Consider the following 20,824-nt stretch of genomic DNA (forward strand, 5'->3'; position numbering starts at 1 on the left):
TTTGTTCGCTCACATAAACCCATGTCATCTTTAGCCAGCAGTTGTGGTCAAACCTTATGGTGCCATGTTTTTGGCAAGTACAGAGAACCCCTGCCCCCACAACCCTTCATGGGGCAATTAGGAGACCCCACAACAGCCCATTGGAGGGCTTAGCTGGCCCCTGTGATCCCACCAGTGGCTGTGTGAAACCAAGGAGGAGAAGTTAGCGGGTATGTTTAGTGGTCAGCCCCGGGCCCAGGAAAGGGCCACGGGCTCGGCTCCCCTGTTCCCATTCAAACTTGTGAACAGTAACAGTTGTGCCACTTAGGGGACTTGCAAGTGGCATAACCGGCATCATTGTGTGATCTTGGGAAACCCACAGCTGCTGAATGAGCTCCAGGGCCGTCCCATTGTGCTTGAGGGTCGCCCACAGCCTCCTCCCAAACACACATGCACACACACTCATCAGCCCGTCTCCCAATCCAATCAAGGAGGTAAAGAGGGAGGGGGGGTATGGCCTCCGCTATTCATTGACTCAGAAACTCATTTATGCAGCACATTCAGAGATTCAGTGGCATTTTAGGCCTACATTAGCGAATGCCTTTTTTAAAACTCATAAGTCATACCAGTTACTAATGTTTCTTGTAAAAATCAAAGCATTATTATTATTATCCCGTGTTCTCAAACAGAAAAACAGGATGCACACATCAATTCATGAAACGTTGATTCATTCATAACTGGAATAAACCCATTTGTTTCTTATTTGTATGAACACACAAATTTAATATTAGTGATAGTACATCCACATCATTGTGTGTGTGTGTGTGTGTGTGTGTGTGTGTGTGTGTGTGTATAAGAGAGCGGGAGAGCCACGATATTGTGTTCACTGTGTGTAGCCAACCTTTTAGAGGCCCTAAGTGTTTGTGTTTAATGGCCATTAGTATCAGAGATCTGAATATGCTAATTTAGACCCAGTCAATTATCACCAATTAGCTGAGATGGGAGGTATTACCCTCCCAGGGCATGGATTGTCCTTCTTTGCCCTGTCTTCATTTTAGTTTCCACCCCTGCACACTTGTACCAGCAACCCTCTTCACGCCCCCCAACCACATTCCCCTCCCTTTGGCCCATCCTGTGTGAGACAGGGCATGCTGTTACTTTTGGGGGAGAGAGATAGAGAGCATGGGGGTTACTGGTAATTAATTAGTAGGAGAGCCACATCCTGGTTTGACCACGCTCTCTGAATGAGGTGCAGACTGGCCGGGCTGGGATTAACAGGGTTTTTTGACCTAAATAGCCAGTGCAGTGTGTGGGTCCCGGGACAATGGGGGCCGACTGGTCTCGACTCAGACATGGACCATGGCCAATTATCTATTGATTGGTGCTTTACTGTGGCTGTGCCTCTTCACAGCTCTCTCACAACACACTCACTGACCATGTCACCTCCAGTAAGACAACGACACACACACATACACACACACACACAAACATGCACATTTAATTAAGTGATTTACATGATAACATTTTTGGACAAGCACAATAATTATTTTACACTAATGATGCTTATAATGGGTATACCTGTCAGGCTCAGCTGCAGGCGAGATTGTGATATGTCACTAATGGATGTAATAAAGAGAATTCAAGAAATATCCCCCCAAAAATGCATTTTATTTGCATCATTTATATAATTAATTTGATTTATGAATATTACCTCAAATGTGACTTCTAGTATTTTTCTGGTTTTGTTATATGCAGAGGGTGAAAGCGGGCATTTTAAAGGCGTTCAACAATCCTACAGAGAAGACAGCAGACGAGGAGACCAAACGCCAAGTCAAAGGTTCGTATGGAGGCGGCACACGGCAGAGATCAATAGTTCCATCTTGTGGCATTTGGTGGAAATGCAGTTAATTTACTCCTGAAGCAGAGGACAGTTTCATGAAGAGAAGAATAAACATGCTCATGTTTTAGCTCACCCTTCCAGTTGTGTATCCAAAATTGATTGTGTATAATCAGTTATTTATACAGCAGCTAATAAATTTAAATAGTTAATTATGATCTGTGTCACTTGTTTTTTATTGACCCATGTTCTTCCTTTGTCTCAGCAGTGAAAGTAGTCCTTTATTTGCACTTTTTGATCTCATTAATTCTCAATAGTGATTGTAAATTGTGATGCTTAATAGTGTTTAAAATGGAAATTATAGTGTTGAAAATTTTGAAGGTAATCTTGTAACAGCAATAATCACAATTTTCATGCATAAATAATAAAAGAAAACCTTTTGTCTTTTTCTCCATCAGCATACGGGAAAGAGGGTGTGAAGATGAACTTTGTCGACCGCATCTTTGTCGGCGAGCTCACAAACACAATCATGTGTGAAGAGTGCGAGCACGTAAGCGAGTGAAATAAAGCAAAGGACCTGAATAGTCGGGAAGAACCAATCAGGCACTGCTCTGTAGGTTTTTTTCCCCTCTGTAGAATTAGAACGTATGAAGCACATGAGGGTTGACAAGCTGGCATTTCTTAAACCAACCAGCTCCGACACGAGTCGCTTTTTAATAGCCGTGTAACCTAGTTAGGACTCATTGTGAGACATTTCATGCCTTAATTATTTGATTTTTTTTGCTTTGAATGATTGTCACAGGAGCAGCACTGGTATTTTTCAGTTAGTCAGAAATTGGCAGACATTTATCTCTAACCAGAAATGAAAAGACAACAAAACTAAGCAACAAGATTTCTTTACCAGCTGTGACGTCCAGGAAACATTCCAGAATTAATCAGAGGTAACAAATGGAAGTCAGTGGAAAAACAAACATAAATCATTTCAAGGACCAGCTCGAATACCAACTGTTTACAGCAGGCATTTACGGTAAATTGTGGAAGCTTAGAGTGGTTAACAAAGCACATGCCTCTATGCAAACTAAAGAGTATCATTGAAGATGGAGAGCAGCAGGTATGGAGCTAAGAAAGAGGAGAGGAAATGAAAGCATTTTCAGTCATCTTCTCTTAGACTGCAGCAGAACTATGATTTTAACTGTTGAAGAGATTAAAAGTTTATATCATGACACTGACTTGCAGTTATTTCTCTTTCAGATATCCACAGTAAAGGAAGCCTTCATTGACATCTCTTTGCCCATTATAGAGGAGAGGGTGAGCTGCTGTAAATTACATTCATAGTGGATCATTTAATGGATACAAATTAACTCTTTGAGACAGTTTGAGCTGGTAGTTATCTCACAGATTGCTGGGTTAGTGGTGCATTTCTCTGTTTTATGTTTTTTTTTACTGGCCAACCCCATCTGCTGAAATCAGTTCAAAGTCCTTGTTGAAACTTTTTTTTTTCTTTGCACCTCCATATTTTTGTTGTGCTCAGATATCAAAACCTTCCAACCCTGGTAGGCTGGGGAAGGGCACCCGGGAGCAGGAGAGCCACACAGCTCACAGTGAGCAGGTTCCTTCTGCAACACACTCTGTCAACAGAAATACCAGGAAGCTGAGTGGACAGGTGAGACTGTTGTACAGGTCTATTCTGCTCCTTTTCTTGAGCATCATCATTATTATTATTATTATTATTACCGCTGCCAAGAAGGTTATGTTTTTGGTAGTGTTTGTGTGCATGTTGTTCTGTCCACAAATGCAATAGTATGGACAGTTTTGAATGAATTCTCCTAAAACTTCTTCTGGATGTAGATACGTGTTAACAATCCTTTGAAATTTGACCATGAATGGCAACCACCAAGATCTGCAAGACCAACTTATTGATTTATTATCTGCAAATTGACAAAAAGCCTTAGAACTTAGGAACTATGATTCTTACAAGTATGGTGTGTATTGTCAACATATAGAAAGTACTATAAAAATATTACAATTTATTGACCTCAGGGTCAAAGTGATTAATAATGCTATTTAAAGAGCTTGAGCTATTTAATACATTTTGAGTATAGTTGATTTTCTTCTGACTTTATATGCATTACAGTAACAGTTATAACAATTCAAATACACGGCATTAATTGTTTTGGGGTTTTTGTTTGTTTGTTTTTTTAGGAAAAGAAAATAATAAAGTTTTTTTTCTAACTAAAGATTGAAACAATGTCCACATAAATAAAGAAAACTAAAGAATAATTGTACTCATCATCGAGTATATTAAAATGGGTTTCACCAGGATAAATAACAAAACCAAACTACAAACTTCTCAAAGTACCTTTAAAAAGAACAAAGGAAACAAACTGAATATATAGAAAATGCAATGCAAAATGAAACTGTTCTCTGAAAAGTAAATACTGCCCAGAGAGTGAGCTGCCTTGGCAGAGGTTTTCTCTCTCAGAGTGCTTCTGGTTGTCCTTGTTATGATCTTTTTTCATTCCCGTTTTTTCCTCTTTCCTTTATATGAAAACTGCTGTAGGTATTTGGTTTCTCTGACATTGGTTTCTGTTTTTCTAATGCATGATTATGCATTAGATGGACTTGCCTTCAGTATCCATGGGAAGGTGTTGTGGTTTTTGGCTTTGGTGAGAGTTCCTTTAGAAAGACTCTTAGAATGCTTGTGTACAGATATGAGAATTTTTTAATGAATTAGAATTTAAAATAAAAATGCAGTATCCTGTGTGCATGATAATGATAATGTACTTGTTCTCCCTTTCCACAGAAGCAACAGAGCAGGAGGTCTTCCAGCTCTGTGGAGGAGAAAGGAGCAGGCTTTAGTGGGGACCGACCAGAGGATGAAGGCGTTGCAGGTGGATCAAGCCACTGCGTCTCAGTTTGTAAGATGGCGGCTGCCGGCAGCCTGTCGGACGGCAGCGAGAGAGACTTGGGTGCTCAAGACAGCAGCAATGACGCCGACAGCGAGGCCTCTGAGAGCGAGTGGACGCCACGTTCCTCCAACCAGAGCCACAGGCACATGTCTACCCCATCATCCACCTCCACCCTCACTCCGTCCCCTACGCCTGTCTCCGCCTCATCTCCTTCTTCATCGTCTTCCACAAGGCAAGGCGGCGCTGTGGAACAGCTAGTTAGCGCCGTCTCTAAAGTCAACCTGAGCTTCAGCTCTGGGGACTGCTCTCCATCTGCACACTGTTCTCCAGAGGAGCACGGAGAAACACAGAGCCGAGACAATCTCCACCATCAGCACCACCAGGGGGCTTTCCAGGCTCTGTCCCACAGTTACACACCCAGTTCCAAGGAGTGCTCCATCCAGTCCTGCCTCCACCAGTTCACCTCTGTGGAGCTGTTGATGGGCAACAACAGGCTGCTCTGTGAGAGCTGCACTGAACGTAGGATGAAGCAGCTGCGCAAGAGCAGCTCAGCAGGTAAAAGAAAACAAACATCTGGAAGCAGAGTACAGTGCTTTGAGGATGAGGTACCAGCATTTTCTTTACAAGCATATTTTAAATTATTTCCAGATTATTGTACATTTGAATCCCAGACCACAGGTTGTCTATACGCTACACGCAAAATCTTCCATCGGAGTATTCTTCACATTCTTTACAGTTGGTTGTGTGGAGTTGGTATTTTTGTCGTTGTGGGGGGGGGGGAGAATAAAAACATACACAGAAAATTGTCTGTCCAATCCTGTAGCAGTCCACTTCTTTGTAGTGTGAGTCATAACATACACAGAGCTGAAATCTCAGGCCTTGGATCTGAGGACTCACTCTCATGAGCTGCTGCATGTCTTCACATATCAGACTGCTGCTCTAAAACGACCGCTCAAGTTTGAACAGACGTCCAGGAATCCATACTGCCCATACTGAGTGGCTGATATCATTTTGGCTTGCTTCTGTGTTTGTCTAAATTACTCAAGTAGTTAATAGTTGTAGCTGACATTACTGTGTTTTTGTGTTTGCATAGATAAGAAAGTGGAGAAGGTTTACACCAGCGCTAGGAAGCAGATGCTCATATCCTCACTGCCTCCTGTCATCACATTGCACCTGAAACGCTTCCACCAGGTAGGCAGCCATAGCTCTGTTTTCTTCAGCAAAATCATCAGTAAGTTTGAGAGCCTAATTGTTGATTGGTGTGTGTGTGTACGTGTGTGTTTTTGTTGGTTTTTTTCTCTCCTTTAAGGCAGGGATGAACCTCCGTAAGGTGAACCGCCATGTTGACTTTCCTCTGATCCTGGATCTGGCTCCTTTCTGCTCTGCGTCCTGCAAGGTTTTACAGTTTAAATTTTCTAAAAACTTTCCTGCACCTTCAGATTTTTTTCTGTGACTACATCACTTTATTGGTTCAGCTTGTAATGAAAGTCCTTGGTTGGTGGTAGTTTTTTTTGTTTTTTTGTTTTTTTTTAAAGTTTAGTTTTACTTTTTGCTAATCTTTCTTTCTTTTTTTTCCACTAGAACCTGGCAGCCGGTGAGCGTGTCCTCTACAGCCTGTACGGGATTGTCGAACACAGTGGCTCAATGCGTGGAGGCCACTACACTGCATATGTAAAAGTGCGCGTTCCACAGAGGAAAACAGAACAACAGCACAAGAACCTGTCAGGTCAGGGGCCAGCTCTCCTGAGCTCTTTCAAGACCTTCTATCTGTTATTTTGTTTCTGTGTTTTTGTAAGCTTAGTCAGTGTTTTGGCAATAAAACCCTGACTCTCCTGTAACCTCAAAGATGTCTTCCACAAAGAGCAGGTTGAATGGAAGTTTTTTGTGTCCTTTGGAGCCATGTTTTTCTCTTTCCCTCTTTCATTTTCTTTTTATATCGTGTCCAGGTTTGCAGAAAAGCTGAAAAATAGCTGAAAACCTCAAGGAAGAAGTTTTCCTTGCTGTTTCCAAAATAATGTTAAGAAATGATGTCTTACAATAGGAGCTTTTAGTTGGCGATGACACACAGGTCTCACATCTTTACAATGAATGCTGACAGACTGGTGAATCGAGCAATTTCTTATCTTAAGGCCTTGTGACATCTCTATTAAATGAAAGTTTGTCTTCCTCAACATTTCTTCTTTCTGCTATAGCTGCTCAATGTAAAAGTATTAAAGTAACTTACTACAATAATTTCATTTTAACTCAGCTAAGCTTGAAAGTATTATTTTGTATATATAATCATGCTTTGCTTTTTTTCATGTGAGAGTAGTAGGTAAAAAAATTAATCTTGTTGCCAACATGTCTGCAGGTCCTTTTTTAAAATGTGTTTTATTTAAAGACTTTAAAAAGTATTCAGGTTTTTTTAATTTATGCAGTCTTGCTGCTATAACACGCAGGTAATAGCAGTGAGTTAGCCTGTTGTAATCTGTGACCTTGTTATTTGAGGCTTTCTGTCTGTTTACTTGATGGCCCTGGTCTTACCACTTAGTTACCATAAATCGAGTGTTGTCAGCTCTCAGAACAGAGTTTAAAATGCCCCTTGTGACATTTTGAGGGTTATATAAAGTTTCATCCATTGTAACATATAGAAAATAAGAAGAGCACAATGAGCCCACTTTGAGCTAGTTTCAGCACTCCTTACTGGCTAGCATTATTTTAGCTTTGTTGCTATGGAAGCATGAAGTGACAGCTTGTTCCAATATTTACTCCCAGTAACCCAGTATCTCCTTGTATTTCCACCCCCCGACTCCAGGAGGAGCCTTTATGCCTCACGATGTTGACACTGTGGGTTTTGTTTTTGTTTTTTCCCAGGTGCCAGGGACACCTGCAGCAGCTCCCAGGGCCAGTGGGTGTATGTCAGCGATACCACAGTTCAGATGGTACCAGAGTCAAGGGTACTCAACTCTCAGGCATATCTGCTCTTCTATGAGGAAATCCTCTAACATGACAGAAGAAAGTATTTATCTCTAGAAAACCTCCTTTTGCTTTGTGTTGTTTTTGCAGAAGCCTGTAAACTCCTCTTACTGTATCTTTGGGTGTTTTGGAGGCAAGAAAAGGGAAGGATTTCACTGTATACACCTTTGTATTACTTAAATTGGCACCTTTAAATATTGTAGATGTATAAAAGATAAAAGGATTTTATTTTGTGGCTTAGAGATTTTCATTCATGTTCTGTTTTTTATTATTATTAATATCATCATTACTATGAAAAGCCTGCTCTTTAAAAAGAGGCTAGGTGAAAACCAGAGTGTTATTGAACCTGAGCTGTAACACAAATGTTACGGTCTGTCTCAGCCACAGTCACGTGCCTGAGATGTAAAATGCATGATAGTTTACTACTATAACTAACTGGAAGTGGCAGAATTTTACTGCATGCTAACCTGTACCCGGCGCCTATGAGTTGGTGTCGGTTGCGTGTATTTGTGTGGGTGAGTGAGCGAGAGACCAGTGAATGTAGTTTGAAGGTGCTGTGTACCATTTTCACATCAGTAAATGATCGCCAGCTTAAATCAGACTTGGTAGTCTGGTTGTGTTATGAATGTAAATGCTCCGCACAAAATATTTGAATTGTGAGGCAATGGCTTCAGTGAGAGCGTGATCATTAGTGACAGTAAAGACGAATATAGACGAGGAGGAGCCGAGAAGCAGCATTCTGTGGAGTTCACTGGAATCTGTGTTTGTACATTTGAGACACCCAGTCTGAAAAATCAGCCTTGGCTCTGTTGACGCAGGATACACACTGGCTTAACATACTGACTGAAGTTGCCACACAGCACCTTTAAAGAAGTAGCACAACATTATTCTACTTCGGCCTTTTTCAAAAGGATTGTTTTCTTAAAATCAGAATGTATAAATGTCTGACTATCAGTGAATTGAATTTGCCAAAGACAAGTTTGTTTGGTTTTTTTATTTCTGCGGCAAGTTTGAGCCGAGTTTCTTTAACATACTCTCCCTCAAGGTCATCGGTGTAGTTCTCCCCCCCCGCAGGCAGGCGCACTTGATGTTTATCGCATCAACAAAGCACTTCTTCTGCCTTCATTGTATTTCAGCTCCACCCGAACACACGAAAGTGTCAGACAAACAGTCAGCACCACAACAGACTTGCTCTTCATTCTCTAATGCCATGAATAAGCTTGAGCATAAAAGAAGAAAAAAATGAGAGAAACATGTTAGAAAACAGTTTAAAGGCTTAAAAAAAAAAAGGCTAATAAGAAAAACCTCTTTCTGTAATGTGCATGGGTTGATGTTCTAATGAATGTATTGCCTATTCTTCAAATGTCCATGACAAATGACCTGTTTTTTGTTTTTCTATGAAAATATTTTAGATTCAACTACTTTTATTTCTCCTGCTTTGCCAAATGATTAGACAGAAAAGAGTTCAATGTATGCATCCGAGTTTATGAATTATGTTCGCCTGCGACAGAAAAAATACAAAATCTGTGCCTCTCTTCACGGTTAAGAAACCCGTGCATGGTGAGAAGACAACTTGCAATCATATAAAGAGGGATATGCGTGGGTTATTTATGTACAGTATTGCTTACTGTAAGCAAAAACAGTACTGAGTGTATGTAATTGTACATATAGGACAATACAAAACTCATGGTGCTCCAGGCGTGCAGGGTTTCCTTCCTCAAGACAAATTCTTGCTCCCAGAAAAATATTTAAATTTGCTCATGGAATGAACATAAAACATAATGTATAAAAATAAACCTAATTTATGAACAGTATATTCAACGATATTCTTTTTTTTTTTCTTTAAGCTTCTCTTGTGCAACAGCTCTAGTAGTAGAAAAGAAATCACAATAGATTTAATGTTTTCTGCTGCTAAATTGGTGTCATGCTGGGTTTTGTTTTTTGGGTTGTTTTTTTTTTTTTTACTGCAAGCAAGATGTCGTCGACAGTCTCCCTCTTCCTATCTCGGCTGTCACTGCGGATCCCGCGGTGCCACATTCAGCCAGTCTTCGCCCGTTATCGGCCGTGACGGGTGCAAAGCAGCACTGCTTCAGAACATGTCGGGAGCTGGTGAAAAGGAGGTGGGTGTGGAATCAGGAAAAAGGGCAACGTCCAAAGACATTCGCCCCGCGCGTTCTCTCACTCCCACACGCTGTGACATCCCGGCCGTGCGGCTGGAACATAGAACATGTTGTCAAACCGCCACCAAACAAGACGAGTAAATCTTTTCTGAAGTGCGTTTGTCTATTTTTAAAGGGGGGCTTTTGGCTGGAGGACATGCTGCTGAGGCATTTGATGTGATTTAATCTTGTGTAATGAAAAGCGCCCTCCCTCTGCATGAGACAGTTTTAAGAAACTAATAAGGTGCTGCTGTGGAGCTCGTCTACCAGCAGTGGAGGTTAAATTTTTACTGCTCTCACTGTCAGCCTGGCCCAGCTGCACACCACGCTGCACATGCACTCGCTAATGTATAACACGCTCAACACGTTTTCACATGGAAGCATTCACACACTTGGACTGCACACGCCTCAGGCTTTGTTCTTCACAGGGCAAATGCACCAACACTATACCAACAGAGTACACGATGGTATTAAATCACACCTGCACATGACCTCTTCAAACACACGACATGTTCTCATAAAGTGCTTCAGTTCTGTTTTAGGAAAAATAGTGGGCTCCATCCAGTCTGTTTAATGCTGGAATCCTGCTGATTATGGCTTAATTTATTCATGCCAATAAATAAGTCTTAAATTATGCAGTTTGAACCTCCAGAATGACACGAGCACCTGTTTATGCTCAGCAAATGGCTGGATTCCCAAATGGACACAGCAGGTGAAATAAGTATTGAAAGCATCACAGATTTTAGTTAAAAAGAAAAAACATTTCTAAAGGTGCTATTGACATGAAAGTCTTACCAGATGTTGGTAACAATTCACACAGGGAAAAAGTATTGAATGCAAAGAAAGGTACAGAAAAACCAGAATCAGCAAGTGTTTCAAAGCGGGGGGGGGGGTTAGCAAGGTGATGATCCCAAACACACCATCAGGGAAACTCAAATGGTTTCAGAGAAAGAAAATAGTGCTGCTAAAATGACGCAGCCAATCACCTGACCTGAATCCAACTGAAAGAACGAAACCTCTTGTGTGTGCTCCAATTGTGGGAATTTTGGAAAAACTGGTGCATTTGATGGCACCATAACATCACATCAACAAGGTCATGGGTTTGAATCTCCTGTGTGGAGTCTGCATGCTCTCCATTTAATGCCCGGGTTCTCGCCAGGTGCTCCAACTTCCTCCCACAGTCCAAAGACATGATTGGGGTTAACTGGTGATTCTAACTTGGCTGTAGGTGTGAGCTTGAATGGCTGTCTCTGCTCTGCATCAGACCAGTCATGGGCTGGATCTGTCTGGGTGTGCAGCTGGGATAGGTTCCAGCCCAACTGTGACCTTGAAATGGTTAAGCAGGAGAAAATGAATGGAAAGAATTTTCAGAATATAAATATGTCTGAGTTATTTTTTTTTTAATGTGAACACCAACATTGCTTCATTCTTCTGTTACTCAATATCATAAACCTTAAACTGGTGCTGTTTGCTATTAAACCTATGATATTCCCCATGATACTGATGCTAAAAGTTGGTTATTAAAAAAGCTTTGAAACAAAAGCTCTGCCACTTGGTTTGGGTGTAAAATTGATTTGCTTGCCATTTGTAACAGCGTTTTACAGCTGTGCGAATTTCATGTGGGTATCTCCTGTACTTAAGAAGTAATGAAGGTGAAAAATACTTAAAGAGAGAACACAAATTAGGAAGAACCAAATTTCGACCCAGCATCTTGAACAGTAATAAAATATTAAAATGTGACATGCACAATCTGTGGCTGCATACAAATCAAGTGTTTGACAATGAAGTGTTTCATTTTAAATGTGTTATTGGGGAAAAAAAATTCAAGCTAAGAAGCCTTTGATGTTAAATGGCTGTGGCTGCTTTTTGTGCAAAATATTCATTCATTACAAATGAATTATTTTCTGCAGGTTTTTTTTAAACTAGTTAAAATGATGATAATAATAACTGATGATCTATACTTTGGAAACTATTAAAATAAAAATGTGCAAGAAACATCTTCAGTTCTAGTCTTTGTCAGATTACCTCTAAGCCTCATGAGCTGCTACACAGACATAACCTCCACAGGAATGAAGCATACAGGACTGATATTAGGCTAACCTGCTTACAGCCTTATACTGTTTTCCAGCCGTTTTGGTGCTGAGGCACATCAAAGATCCAACCAGATCACCAAAGTCACCATAATGATTGTAAATAATAGAGATGATCTGATATGTTTGAGTGTTGGACTTCATGTTATCAAAATGAATACGGAAGCGCGATGGTCGTTCAGATATGTTGGGTTATTTAGTAATAAAAACAGGTATGCTGATGTACATGGTACAAGGAGAAAAAGACACATGAACACATCCATCACTATGAAGTAACTACTTACACTATCTATAACAACTGCTGATATCTAAACCATCCTTAATCTGTTAGTTGTGCTCTTCCCACCTTTCTTTTGAAAGAAAATTAACTACTGACGTCCCACAGTTTGCTTTCTTTCAATTTCCTTTATTATTTTACTTTAGGCTGTTTCATTTTTTTCTATTCTAATTTTGGAAGTTCGCTCACTCAGCTGAGTTTTGTCAGGGAGCTTGATGATAACAACAAGAAGAAGAACTGCAGAGAAACGAGCAGTCGAAAACAAAAAATAGACGTTTCATTACAGGCTTAGAAGGGTCCCTACAAACAGGAAGGCCCTGGGTAGATTTGTTGTTTCAAATCCAAATGGCTGTGGTTCTGAATGCACATTGCGGCACATGCTCTATACCCTCTATGAAGGCGTACGTTGAAAGGCATTTCGGCATTCCAGTTACATGAAAACTACGCAAGCTATAAATGGGTGCTAAAATCACACTGACATCACCATCTGAAGCCTTTGGCGTGCTGCCTTCACGTGCTGCTCGTACAGAAAAGTTTCAAGTGGAAAGACTTTTTTTTCTTCCGTTTCATTTTCAGTTTAATCCCATTTATTCAAGGTTTGACAACAAAACTATTATTTGAGGTTAGGAAATGCACCCGTCATAGCTACAAAATTTTAAAATTCATTAAATGTATTTAATGACTCAAATTAGAACAACAAATTCAACTTTTTTGACATAGGACAAATGAATGTCTAGTTCACAAGCACTGTATTGCACATACAGTCAGAGACTAGATTGAGTATCTCTTCGACCTTTCAAATAATCTTCCAGCAAACTTATACTAACCATGGATACTGAATGGTTTGTAACTTTCCTATTTAGTTTGAAGGCAGCAGTTCTTCTTTCGTACTTCCTCCGAGCAGCTCGCCTGTACAGCCATTTTGATTTGCGACCGCATCGCCGGAACGAACCCGTCAGGCAAAGGTGGGAATTCTGTAAACTCAAAGCACAGCTTCAGTGTAAATTTCAGCCACTCTTCTTTCCCATTATGGCCTAATTTAAATGAGTGAACCTTTGCTTGGTCGTTGAGAAAAATGTGGTGCTAACTGCTGGTTTTCAGACACAGCCTAGCCTAGCTAATATTAGCTCACGTTAGCATGGCTAAGCTTTCTTAGCTAAAAAAAAAAAAAAAAAAAATTAAAAAAAAAAAAAAGAACCAATGCACAATTCCCGAATTAATTTCAGTATCCTATGTAAGTAACGACACAATGTCTCACATTAGGTAGCATCCTAACGTTAAGAGGGAAGTGTCTCCCAACGTACAGCTAGCCGGTCAGTTTGAAGTAGCGTTAGCACTTTATTGCAGCTTGCAATTCCATTGCCATTTGGCAAGTGTAATTCTACACTGACACACCTCTCCATGTTGAGAGTGCACAATACAATTAAATGTAGCTGATCTGGGTGTTTCAGGTGTAAATCGTGAAAGGAGCAATGTGGGACCAGGGAGGACAGCCCTGGCCGCAATGGCCTCTTAGCCAGCAGCAGTGGATGCAATCTTTTCAGCATCAGCATGATCCAGGTTAGTGAGTGATGCTCATGCACCACAAATGGCATTTTTGCTCCCTCAATAAAAAAAATCTAAATATTTTACAATGGATTCAAAAACTGTACTGGCAACTAGTCTTAATGCACTTTTTTCCAGGTCAAGTGGACTGGGCAGCCCTGGCGCAAGCATGGATAGCCCAAAAAGAGTCTACAGGAGGAGAGCAGCAGAACATCCAGCCCAATGGTCAGGACATCCCAGGCCTCGAATCTGTTGGACAGAATAATCACAGCAACTTTCAGGGTGACCCAGCATTTGGCAGAATGTGGCAACCAGGTACACAATTAAGCCTTTGAGCCATGGCTCTCCCCCTGGAAAAAAAACAAAACAAAAAACTGTGGAGATTTCTCTTGTGGCTTGTTTAAGTATTTTGTGTTTAACAGAATGGGGAATGCATGGCCAGCCCCCTCCTCCTCCACCCCCTGACCAGGCCTGGATCCCTCCAGGGTCAGGACCAATGGATGTGGTGAACCCCAGCGAGGACAGCAACAGCCAGGACAGCGTGGAATTCAACTCTGAAGCCCACCATGGGGTTTACCCCCAGAACAGCCATGGGTATGGGGCACAGCCCGACAGCTACGCCATGGCCCCCATGGCCATGAACCAGTTTGATTATCAGGTATGCAGATGCTACGGTAGAAACTGTTGAAGCGTTTTGGTTTTAGTGTGACAGCCAAGTAGCACGAGAAGGAGCAATCCATAGACACTCTGCCGGGTCCGAGCATCTAGGCGTATCAGTCGTTTGCTTTCTTGATGCTGTGCAGAGGAAGTGTTGGCTTGTTGAGGATCCAGCATGGTTTGTTATTACTTTATTTGTTGAGTTTTTTTTTCTTTTCCCCTTTTAACCCAAGTATACCTTTTAGCTCAGTAAGGAGTGGGGAAAGACAACAGCAACCCCACACCTAGTGACTGCCAAAACAGAGGACCTTAAGTACTTAGAACTGACTTTAATTTTGAGTTTGTGCTGTCTCTCAACAGCATGGAGCTGCCTCATCATTTGCTCCGACACCAGCAAGCTTCCACTCCCCATACTGGCAGGGTCCTCCTCAGAACAGACGAGATGCCAGACCGCCTGGGTTTCGAGACAGGCCAAGATCCCCTATCCAGCTCCCTGTCAAACCTGAGGCCCCAACAGCACCATTAGGTGAGTCCTGATGTCTGAATTTTTTATTTTTTTTTAGTTATTTATTTAAATTCCTGAACTTTCTAGAAACATTTCAAGAAAATGGTATTCAGGTATGAGATAAATATCAGTAGATGACTATATGTTTAAATAATCGAAGTCCTTATTCCACCTGTGTTGACGTCATTTTATATGCATACAAAAGGTATTTATAAAAATTTGGTTGTTTAAAAAAAAAAGAGTCAAATTTAAATAGGTGATAGCTGTAGAAACCGATGCACCATATTAATACAACAACTTCTTTGTGTACATGGATTTGTACTGGAATAGTTTAATCGTTTGTAAAATATATGTGGATAACACGTTTGATCTCCAGATGCTGTAAAGAGACGCACACTACCTGCATGGATCAGAGAAGGTCTTGAAAAGATGGACAGGGAGAAGCAAAAGAAGCTGGAGCGCGAGCGGATGGAGAAGGAGCGTGCAGAAATGGCAAAAGATGACGTTAAAGGCCATGAGGCCGATGAGGGTGGTGATGGCCCACGTCTGCCCCGCAAGAGTAAATTTGTAAGGAACTCATTTAAGACCCATACTGCAAATAGTTTTGTTTTCCCTCTTTATCTGTCGCAATGATTGGCTATGTTTTCTTGATTGAAACTCATTCTTCTCTTCTGTTTGCATCAGGACAGTGATGATGAGGGCAATGATGATAATGACAACGAAGAAAAGATTTCACTAAAGAAAGCATTTTCTGCGCGGAGTCCCTCGCCCCCTGCAGAAGACAGTGAACCTGAAATGACTGAGGAGGAAAAGGAATTCCAGCTGGTCAGTTTGAACTTTCAAATTACATTCAAGTAGTCGGGTTTGAGTGTGATTGTGTAGGTTCTCAGTCCGGGTCATGGCAGTTTTGAGTGTTCGAAAAGGAGGCAACTGGACTTCTTTTCTGATTTGTAGAGGCGAAATGTGTTTACAAACCAAAAATGTCCAGTTGACTCCTTTTTGAGCGCTTGATTTTAATCTAATTGTTGAAATTGATAAAATATTGAGATGTTTGTTAATTTGTCCTTGTTTTAGATGGTGATGACAAAAACACTCCTGACAGAGATCCTTCTTGAGGTCACAAATGAAGAGATCCTGCATGTGGCTAGAGATGCTCACAGGAAAGCCACTCGAGGTCTGTTCTTATATTTTCCTCTTTTTGCATTATCTCTGCTTGTCACAAAAACATTATGTTTAAATCTGGACAGAATTCGTTACGTGCCTCTAAAAATTACTCCGTAACACCCTGTAAGTGAGGGTGACTGAGCAGCATACATCAGAGTATGTCTGTGTGATATGCATTTCCAACCATTCTCTGCTAATGCATCAGGACACAGCAGAGCAGTGTTTGTCACAGACAGTATTGAAAACCTGTCATGGTATTGGAGGTGCTGCTGAATGGCTGTAAGACTGAATAAAGTCTCAGCGCTGACTCACCTGTAGATACAAGAGACTTCCTCCAGTGAAGTGACTGTGCATTAGTACAGATTGGTTCTTTCGCTCCTGTCCGACTGTTTGACTTGGATGTGTGACAGAAGTTTGTTTGTTAACCCTCTCTCTTTTCTCCATTTCTTTTGTTTTATTTTATTATTTTTTCTCTTGTTACCAATGGCAGCTCTTGTGAATAGTGCTTTATCTGTGGCCCCCATCCCTTTCTCTAGCGACTCTTGCCTTTGAGAAAATGGCAGTATGTGTTTTAACATGTTGTTCCTGTTGTTGATGTGAATCAAAGCTCCTGCAAAACAGCTGGCACAGTCAAGTGCACTGGCTTCTCTGACCGGTCTCAGTGAGTATCCCTTTTTCTGTCACTGGTGGGGAGGGAAGGGAAGTTTCTTTGATTTATAGTCGGGGTTATTAGTCGGAACGTGGGAAAAGCTGTTGGCACAAAGCGTGACACCCAATATTTCACTGCTACTATTTAAGGCAAAAGTGGCATCTGACTTGCTTTTTAGATCTGTGCTTTGAAATTAGAAGCATGCTCTCAAAGACATTACAGACTGTTGAAAGTGTTTAAGAGCTGTATGTGTACTCTTTGTTAATAAGAGGTTTACTGGTGTGAAGTATAAAGTTAAACAAGATTAAGTGCCTTTCATGGGGACCTTGAGTTTGGATTGAGTGGTTTCATAAGTGGAACCTGATTTGAGAGCGGATCTTAACAGTTTCCAACACTCAACAACCTGGGGGCTCTGTTGTGGCAGGCGGGCTCGGTGACTATGGTTCAGATGAGAGCGAGGATGAGGATGGCCGTAGCGTCCGAGGATCCGAATCCTCAGACACAGATGAGGAAGAATTACGTCACCGCATCCGGGAGAAGCAGGACGCGTTCCGCCGCAAAGAGCGGGAGATGCAGCTGCTGCAAGAGAAACAAGCTCAGGAGGCGCTGCTAGCACGTGGTAAATATTAAATGACATTTGTGCAATGTGTGTTACTAGTTCACTTTTAACCTGAGTCTTTGTTTTCTGTTTGTACAGAAGAGATGGCAAAGGAGAGATTAAGTAAAGAAAGGGGGGAATATGATGAGAGTCAGTCAGAATATCCACACAAACAGGACATGAAAGAGAGGGAGGCAGAGCCCTTGGCAGACAGGCGCAGGTCCCGTAGTGAGAGGGAGGGTAGTGAGGGAAAGCATTCAGGCAGAGGGAAGGAACGCTCAGGGAGAGGCGGCAGCGATTCTCCCGCCAATGGTCACAGCAGCAGCTCCCGCTCCACCTCCAGCCACACCAGCAGTCGATCTTCCTCCTCCTCATCTTCTTCCTCAGCATCTTCCCGTAGCTCCTCTCGATCTTCCTCCCCGCGAAGGAAAAGGAGACGTAGTCGCTCCTCATCCCACAAAACCCGGCAGCGCAGCCGCAGCCACAGCTCTCACAGGCATCGTAGTGATCGCAGTGAGAAGGGCAGGGACAGGAGGAGGAGCAGTGCAGAGCGATCAGGCCGCCACAAGAAAGATCGGAGTGATTCCAGGGAGCGCAGGAGTCGAAGGAGTAGATCTAGGTCCAGAGACAGGGCCAGAGAGAGGGCCAGAGGAAGTCGCAGTCGCAGCAGAGACAGGGAGAGGGATAGAGAGAGGAAAAGGAGCCGGGAACGCAGGGACAGCAGTCATAGTCGCAGCAGCAAACATAAACAAAAGGCCTCTAGTAAAGACAGAGAGAGGAGGAGGGAAAGGAGTCGTAGTCATGAGAAAGACAAGAAAAAGAAGGATAAAGATAGAGACAAAGAGGTGGATAAAAAGAAGGAAAAGCCAAAGACCAAAGAGAAGGAAAAAGGGAGCTCTGTAGTTAGTGAAGAGAATGGCAAATCGAAGAAAAGGAAAGAGAGCGAGTTAGGAACCGATTCTCAAACTGACAAGCACTCGCGACATGATAGTAAAGCCAGCAAGAAGGGCTCGGCCAAAGCTAGCAAGAGGCACTCAGACTCTGACTCAAGTAGATCCCCCTCCCCTGAAGTTAGCAAGGAAAAAAAATATAAGAAATCCAAACGTAGTCGCTCAAGATCGACGGAAAAATCTCACAAGTCTGGTAAGAAGGCAAGCCGCAAACACAAGTCTAAGTCGCGATCAAGGTAGTATTCGTTTTTTTCTCTTTCAAAATACTTTATAATACTGTTTTCATTGTGATTTCTCTCGAGTCTTTGATCTGTTTTAGTAGCTGAGAGGAAAATGTTGGCTGTTATGAAAATTTAATGTTTAATACAGCTACACGTGCCTGACTGTGTAAAGTCAGGTCTCATGAATTAAAGGCTTAAATCTTTCACAACGGTTTTCTATGTCAAATGCAAATATGCCATGACTGAATACTAGCAAGTACCGCTTCCCTAGAACATCTGCCTGATTTGTCTGGTTCCTGGCCAAAATAGAGGGCGAAAATGTCAAATTGAGCCAAACAAACAAATTTGTCTTTTCGCCATGTTCTGCAGTTTAATTTGCATCTGTAGAATTTGTATAACATCAGTTTTTATGGAAGTTTTCTGCCATATTTATAGTCTTGACAGTATTTTTGGTAAAACGTGTTTTGTTCTGTTGTGCACTGCAATCAGTGTCATTAGTGCAGGAATAATGTCGTGTTCATAACTTTCTTTCAGGTCGACGTCTCCCTCCCGTCGTAGCAGACGCTGAGGAGCACAGTCACTGCCCTGATCTGTGCACTTTGCCATTTTAAATTCCATGAGTTGAACAGGCTTGTCTCATTATAGAGGCAGTTGTGTAGGTGAAAACCCCCTCATACTTTTCTTTTACTGTAAATATGTTCTTTTTAAAGTGTGCCTGAAGAACAAGTTTGAATGGTAGGAGTTTCCATTATCATGCACAGTTTAATTACACACTAAAAAACTCAAGTGAAACTGTGTATATTTTAAAAAAAGATTAACTTTTTCTCCAATTATTGTAAGATGTCTAATAAACTGTTTCTTGTCTTGCCTCACTACCTCTCTGACCTTAATTCAGTATTTACTAACACAGTATTTAATGATGCGTGTTGCAATTGCATTAAACTTAACCATACAAAGCAGGATCCTGCTACTTCCCGGAGATTACAATAATTCCCACTTTAAGGCTGCATGTGTTCAGCTGTCAGTGCTGCTGGATGGAAGTAGTGTTAATCATGTGATGCAAAAACCGTGCATTGATAGAATGAATGGTAGAAAGTAACTTAAAACATTATCTCAGTTTTCTGAAGAACGGTTGCTTTGTCCATAAGTATTTACAAGTTATGCTACTTCTGTTCCACTAAGTACTGCAAATGGTGCACTTTGTATTCCTTACCATATTTTATATAAGTTTTAGAGTGAGTTAAACTAAATCTACAAGTTTGTTGCTGTTTTGTTATAGATAAAGCAATGCAGCAATATTTAAGTGATTAAATAAGTTATTTTAATCAAATCAATTTAGATCTACAACATCAAAATGTAACTTAGAAATCTGAAAGGTTGTTTTGTATAATAACTTTTACTTTAGGAAAAAAATATTTTTTGATGCTGTAGTTAGGATAATGGTTTCTGTTTAAAGCATCAAATTGCTTGTTTGTTCATACTGAAAAACAGTTATTCAATATAAAATAATATTAACACTTCAATAGTTTCACTTCTTACATAACACATCATTAAAGGCTCTCAGCTGCAGGGGAGCCTGAAAATCGTGCCCAGTGTTTGGTACACCATTGTTTCTGATCTTTCTTTTTTTTTTTAAATCCTGGAACATAAAAATATAACATGAGCACATCCAGACAGTTTTCTGAAAGGTGATGCTTGGATTTGGCCTTGGAAAAAAAACAACAACTCTTCATGTCATGCATCCCAACACTGAGTCCAAGCGCTGACAAATGGGGAGCACAGGTTAGTGTACCACATGAGTACTTGAAGCCTGTGCAGGTTAAATGCTTAATCACATTTAGAATTTGGAGACAACAGTCAACACAAAAATCTTCATCTCACGTCCCTCAAACCATTCAGCTGTTTCCACTGTGCCAGAAACACTCTTGTCATAGGTGATCTTACTGTTTTGTTCCACATGTGAACATAATACAAGTTATCACAAATTACACCCTAGTAGTAAAAAATAGTCATCAGTAACATATGATTGGCCAGTGAAGTTATCAGTTTTGGTTTTTCCCCAATGAGTAAACTTTTTTTTCTGTTTGTACAGAGATGATTGGCACTTTAAAAAAATGAAACTGTAGTTAAATGTTTGATCAGGCATTACAACTGAGAGCATGACTCCCACGAATCCATTTTAAAACATAAATTTAAAAAAAAACTGGGAACAAACAGAAAGCTGTCGAACTTTCATTTCCTACTGTGCAAACACTGATTTTTAGTGAGTGATTTGCAATATCCGATTTCTTTACTGATGGATCCTATTAACCTGCAAGTGATTACTGGG

At 41.1% G+C, this 20,824-nt stretch overlaps 2 protein-coding genes across 7 annotated transcripts in view; both read left to right on the forward strand.

The window, feature by feature from the left end:
- usp45 (ubiquitin specific peptidase 45) overlaps positions 1-9,494 on the forward strand; it is a 36,922-nt gene extending 27,428 nt beyond the window's left edge. For all 3 annotated transcript variants that reach the window (XM_040013334.1, XM_040013332.1, XM_040013333.1), the window contains exons 10-18: positions 1,735-1,816; positions 2,275-2,366; positions 3,068-3,124; positions 3,348-3,479; positions 4,620-5,280; positions 5,819-5,916; positions 6,035-6,121; positions 6,307-6,451; positions 7,579-9,494. In XM_040013334.1, coding sequence (XP_039869268.1) covers positions 1,735-1,816; positions 2,275-2,366; positions 3,068-3,124; positions 3,348-3,479; positions 4,620-5,280; positions 5,819-5,916; positions 6,035-6,121; positions 6,307-6,451; positions 7,579-7,709 — 1,485 coding nt within the window. In that variant the 3' untranslated portion in view covers positions 7,710-9,494. The remainder of the gene's footprint in view (positions 1-1,734; positions 1,817-2,274; positions 2,367-3,067; positions 3,125-3,347; positions 3,480-4,619; positions 5,281-5,818; positions 5,917-6,034; positions 6,122-6,306; positions 6,452-7,578) is intronic.
- A 3,551-nt stretch (positions 9,495-13,045) lies between these two features.
- On the forward strand, positions 13,046-19,370 carry pnisr (PNN-interacting serine/arginine-rich protein). Of its 4 annotated transcripts, none has more exons than XM_040013327.1 (12): positions 13,046-13,171; positions 13,658-13,766; positions 13,890-14,066; positions 14,174-14,409; positions 14,769-14,934; positions 15,290-15,480; positions 15,598-15,738; positions 15,988-16,087; positions 16,685-16,738; positions 17,151-17,345; positions 17,424-18,510; positions 19,030-19,370. In XM_040013327.1, exons 2-12 carry the CDS (start codon positions 13,679-13,681, stop codon positions 19,061-19,063), a joined length of 2,469 nt encoding a protein of 822 aa, XP_039869261.1. In that variant the 5' UTR covers positions 13,046-13,171; positions 13,658-13,678; the 3' UTR covers positions 19,064-19,370. The 4 variants fall into 4 exon arrangements, with proteins under 4 accessions (XP_039869261.1, XP_039869263.1, XP_039869262.1 ...); XM_040013329.1 differs by having other exon boundaries at positions 17,427-18,510; XM_040013328.1 differs by having other exon boundaries at positions 17,151-17,342.
- Positions 19,371-20,824: the final 1,454 nt, after the last annotated feature.

This window comes from Simochromis diagramma, unplaced genomic scaffold (assembly GCF_900408965.1).
Source record: "Simochromis diagramma unplaced genomic scaffold, fSimDia1.1 OVJJ01000618.1, whole genome shotgun sequence".
Lineage (NCBI taxonomy): Eukaryota > Metazoa > Chordata > Actinopteri > Cichliformes > Cichlidae > Simochromis > Simochromis diagramma.

Coding starts and splice junctions, on each gene's coding strand:
- pnisr (XM_040013327.1), top strand. CDS start 13,679: ATGTGGGACCAGGGAGGACAGCCCTGGCCGCAATGGCCTCTTAGCCAG. Junction 14,067..14,173: donor TGGCAGAATGTGGCAACCAG/GTACACAATTAA, acceptor TGTGTTTAACAG/AATGGGGAATGCATGGCCAG. Junction 16,739..17,150: donor GGCTTCTCTGACCGGTCTCA/GTGAGTATCCCT, acceptor CTGTTGTGGCAG/GCGGGCTCGGTGACTATGGT.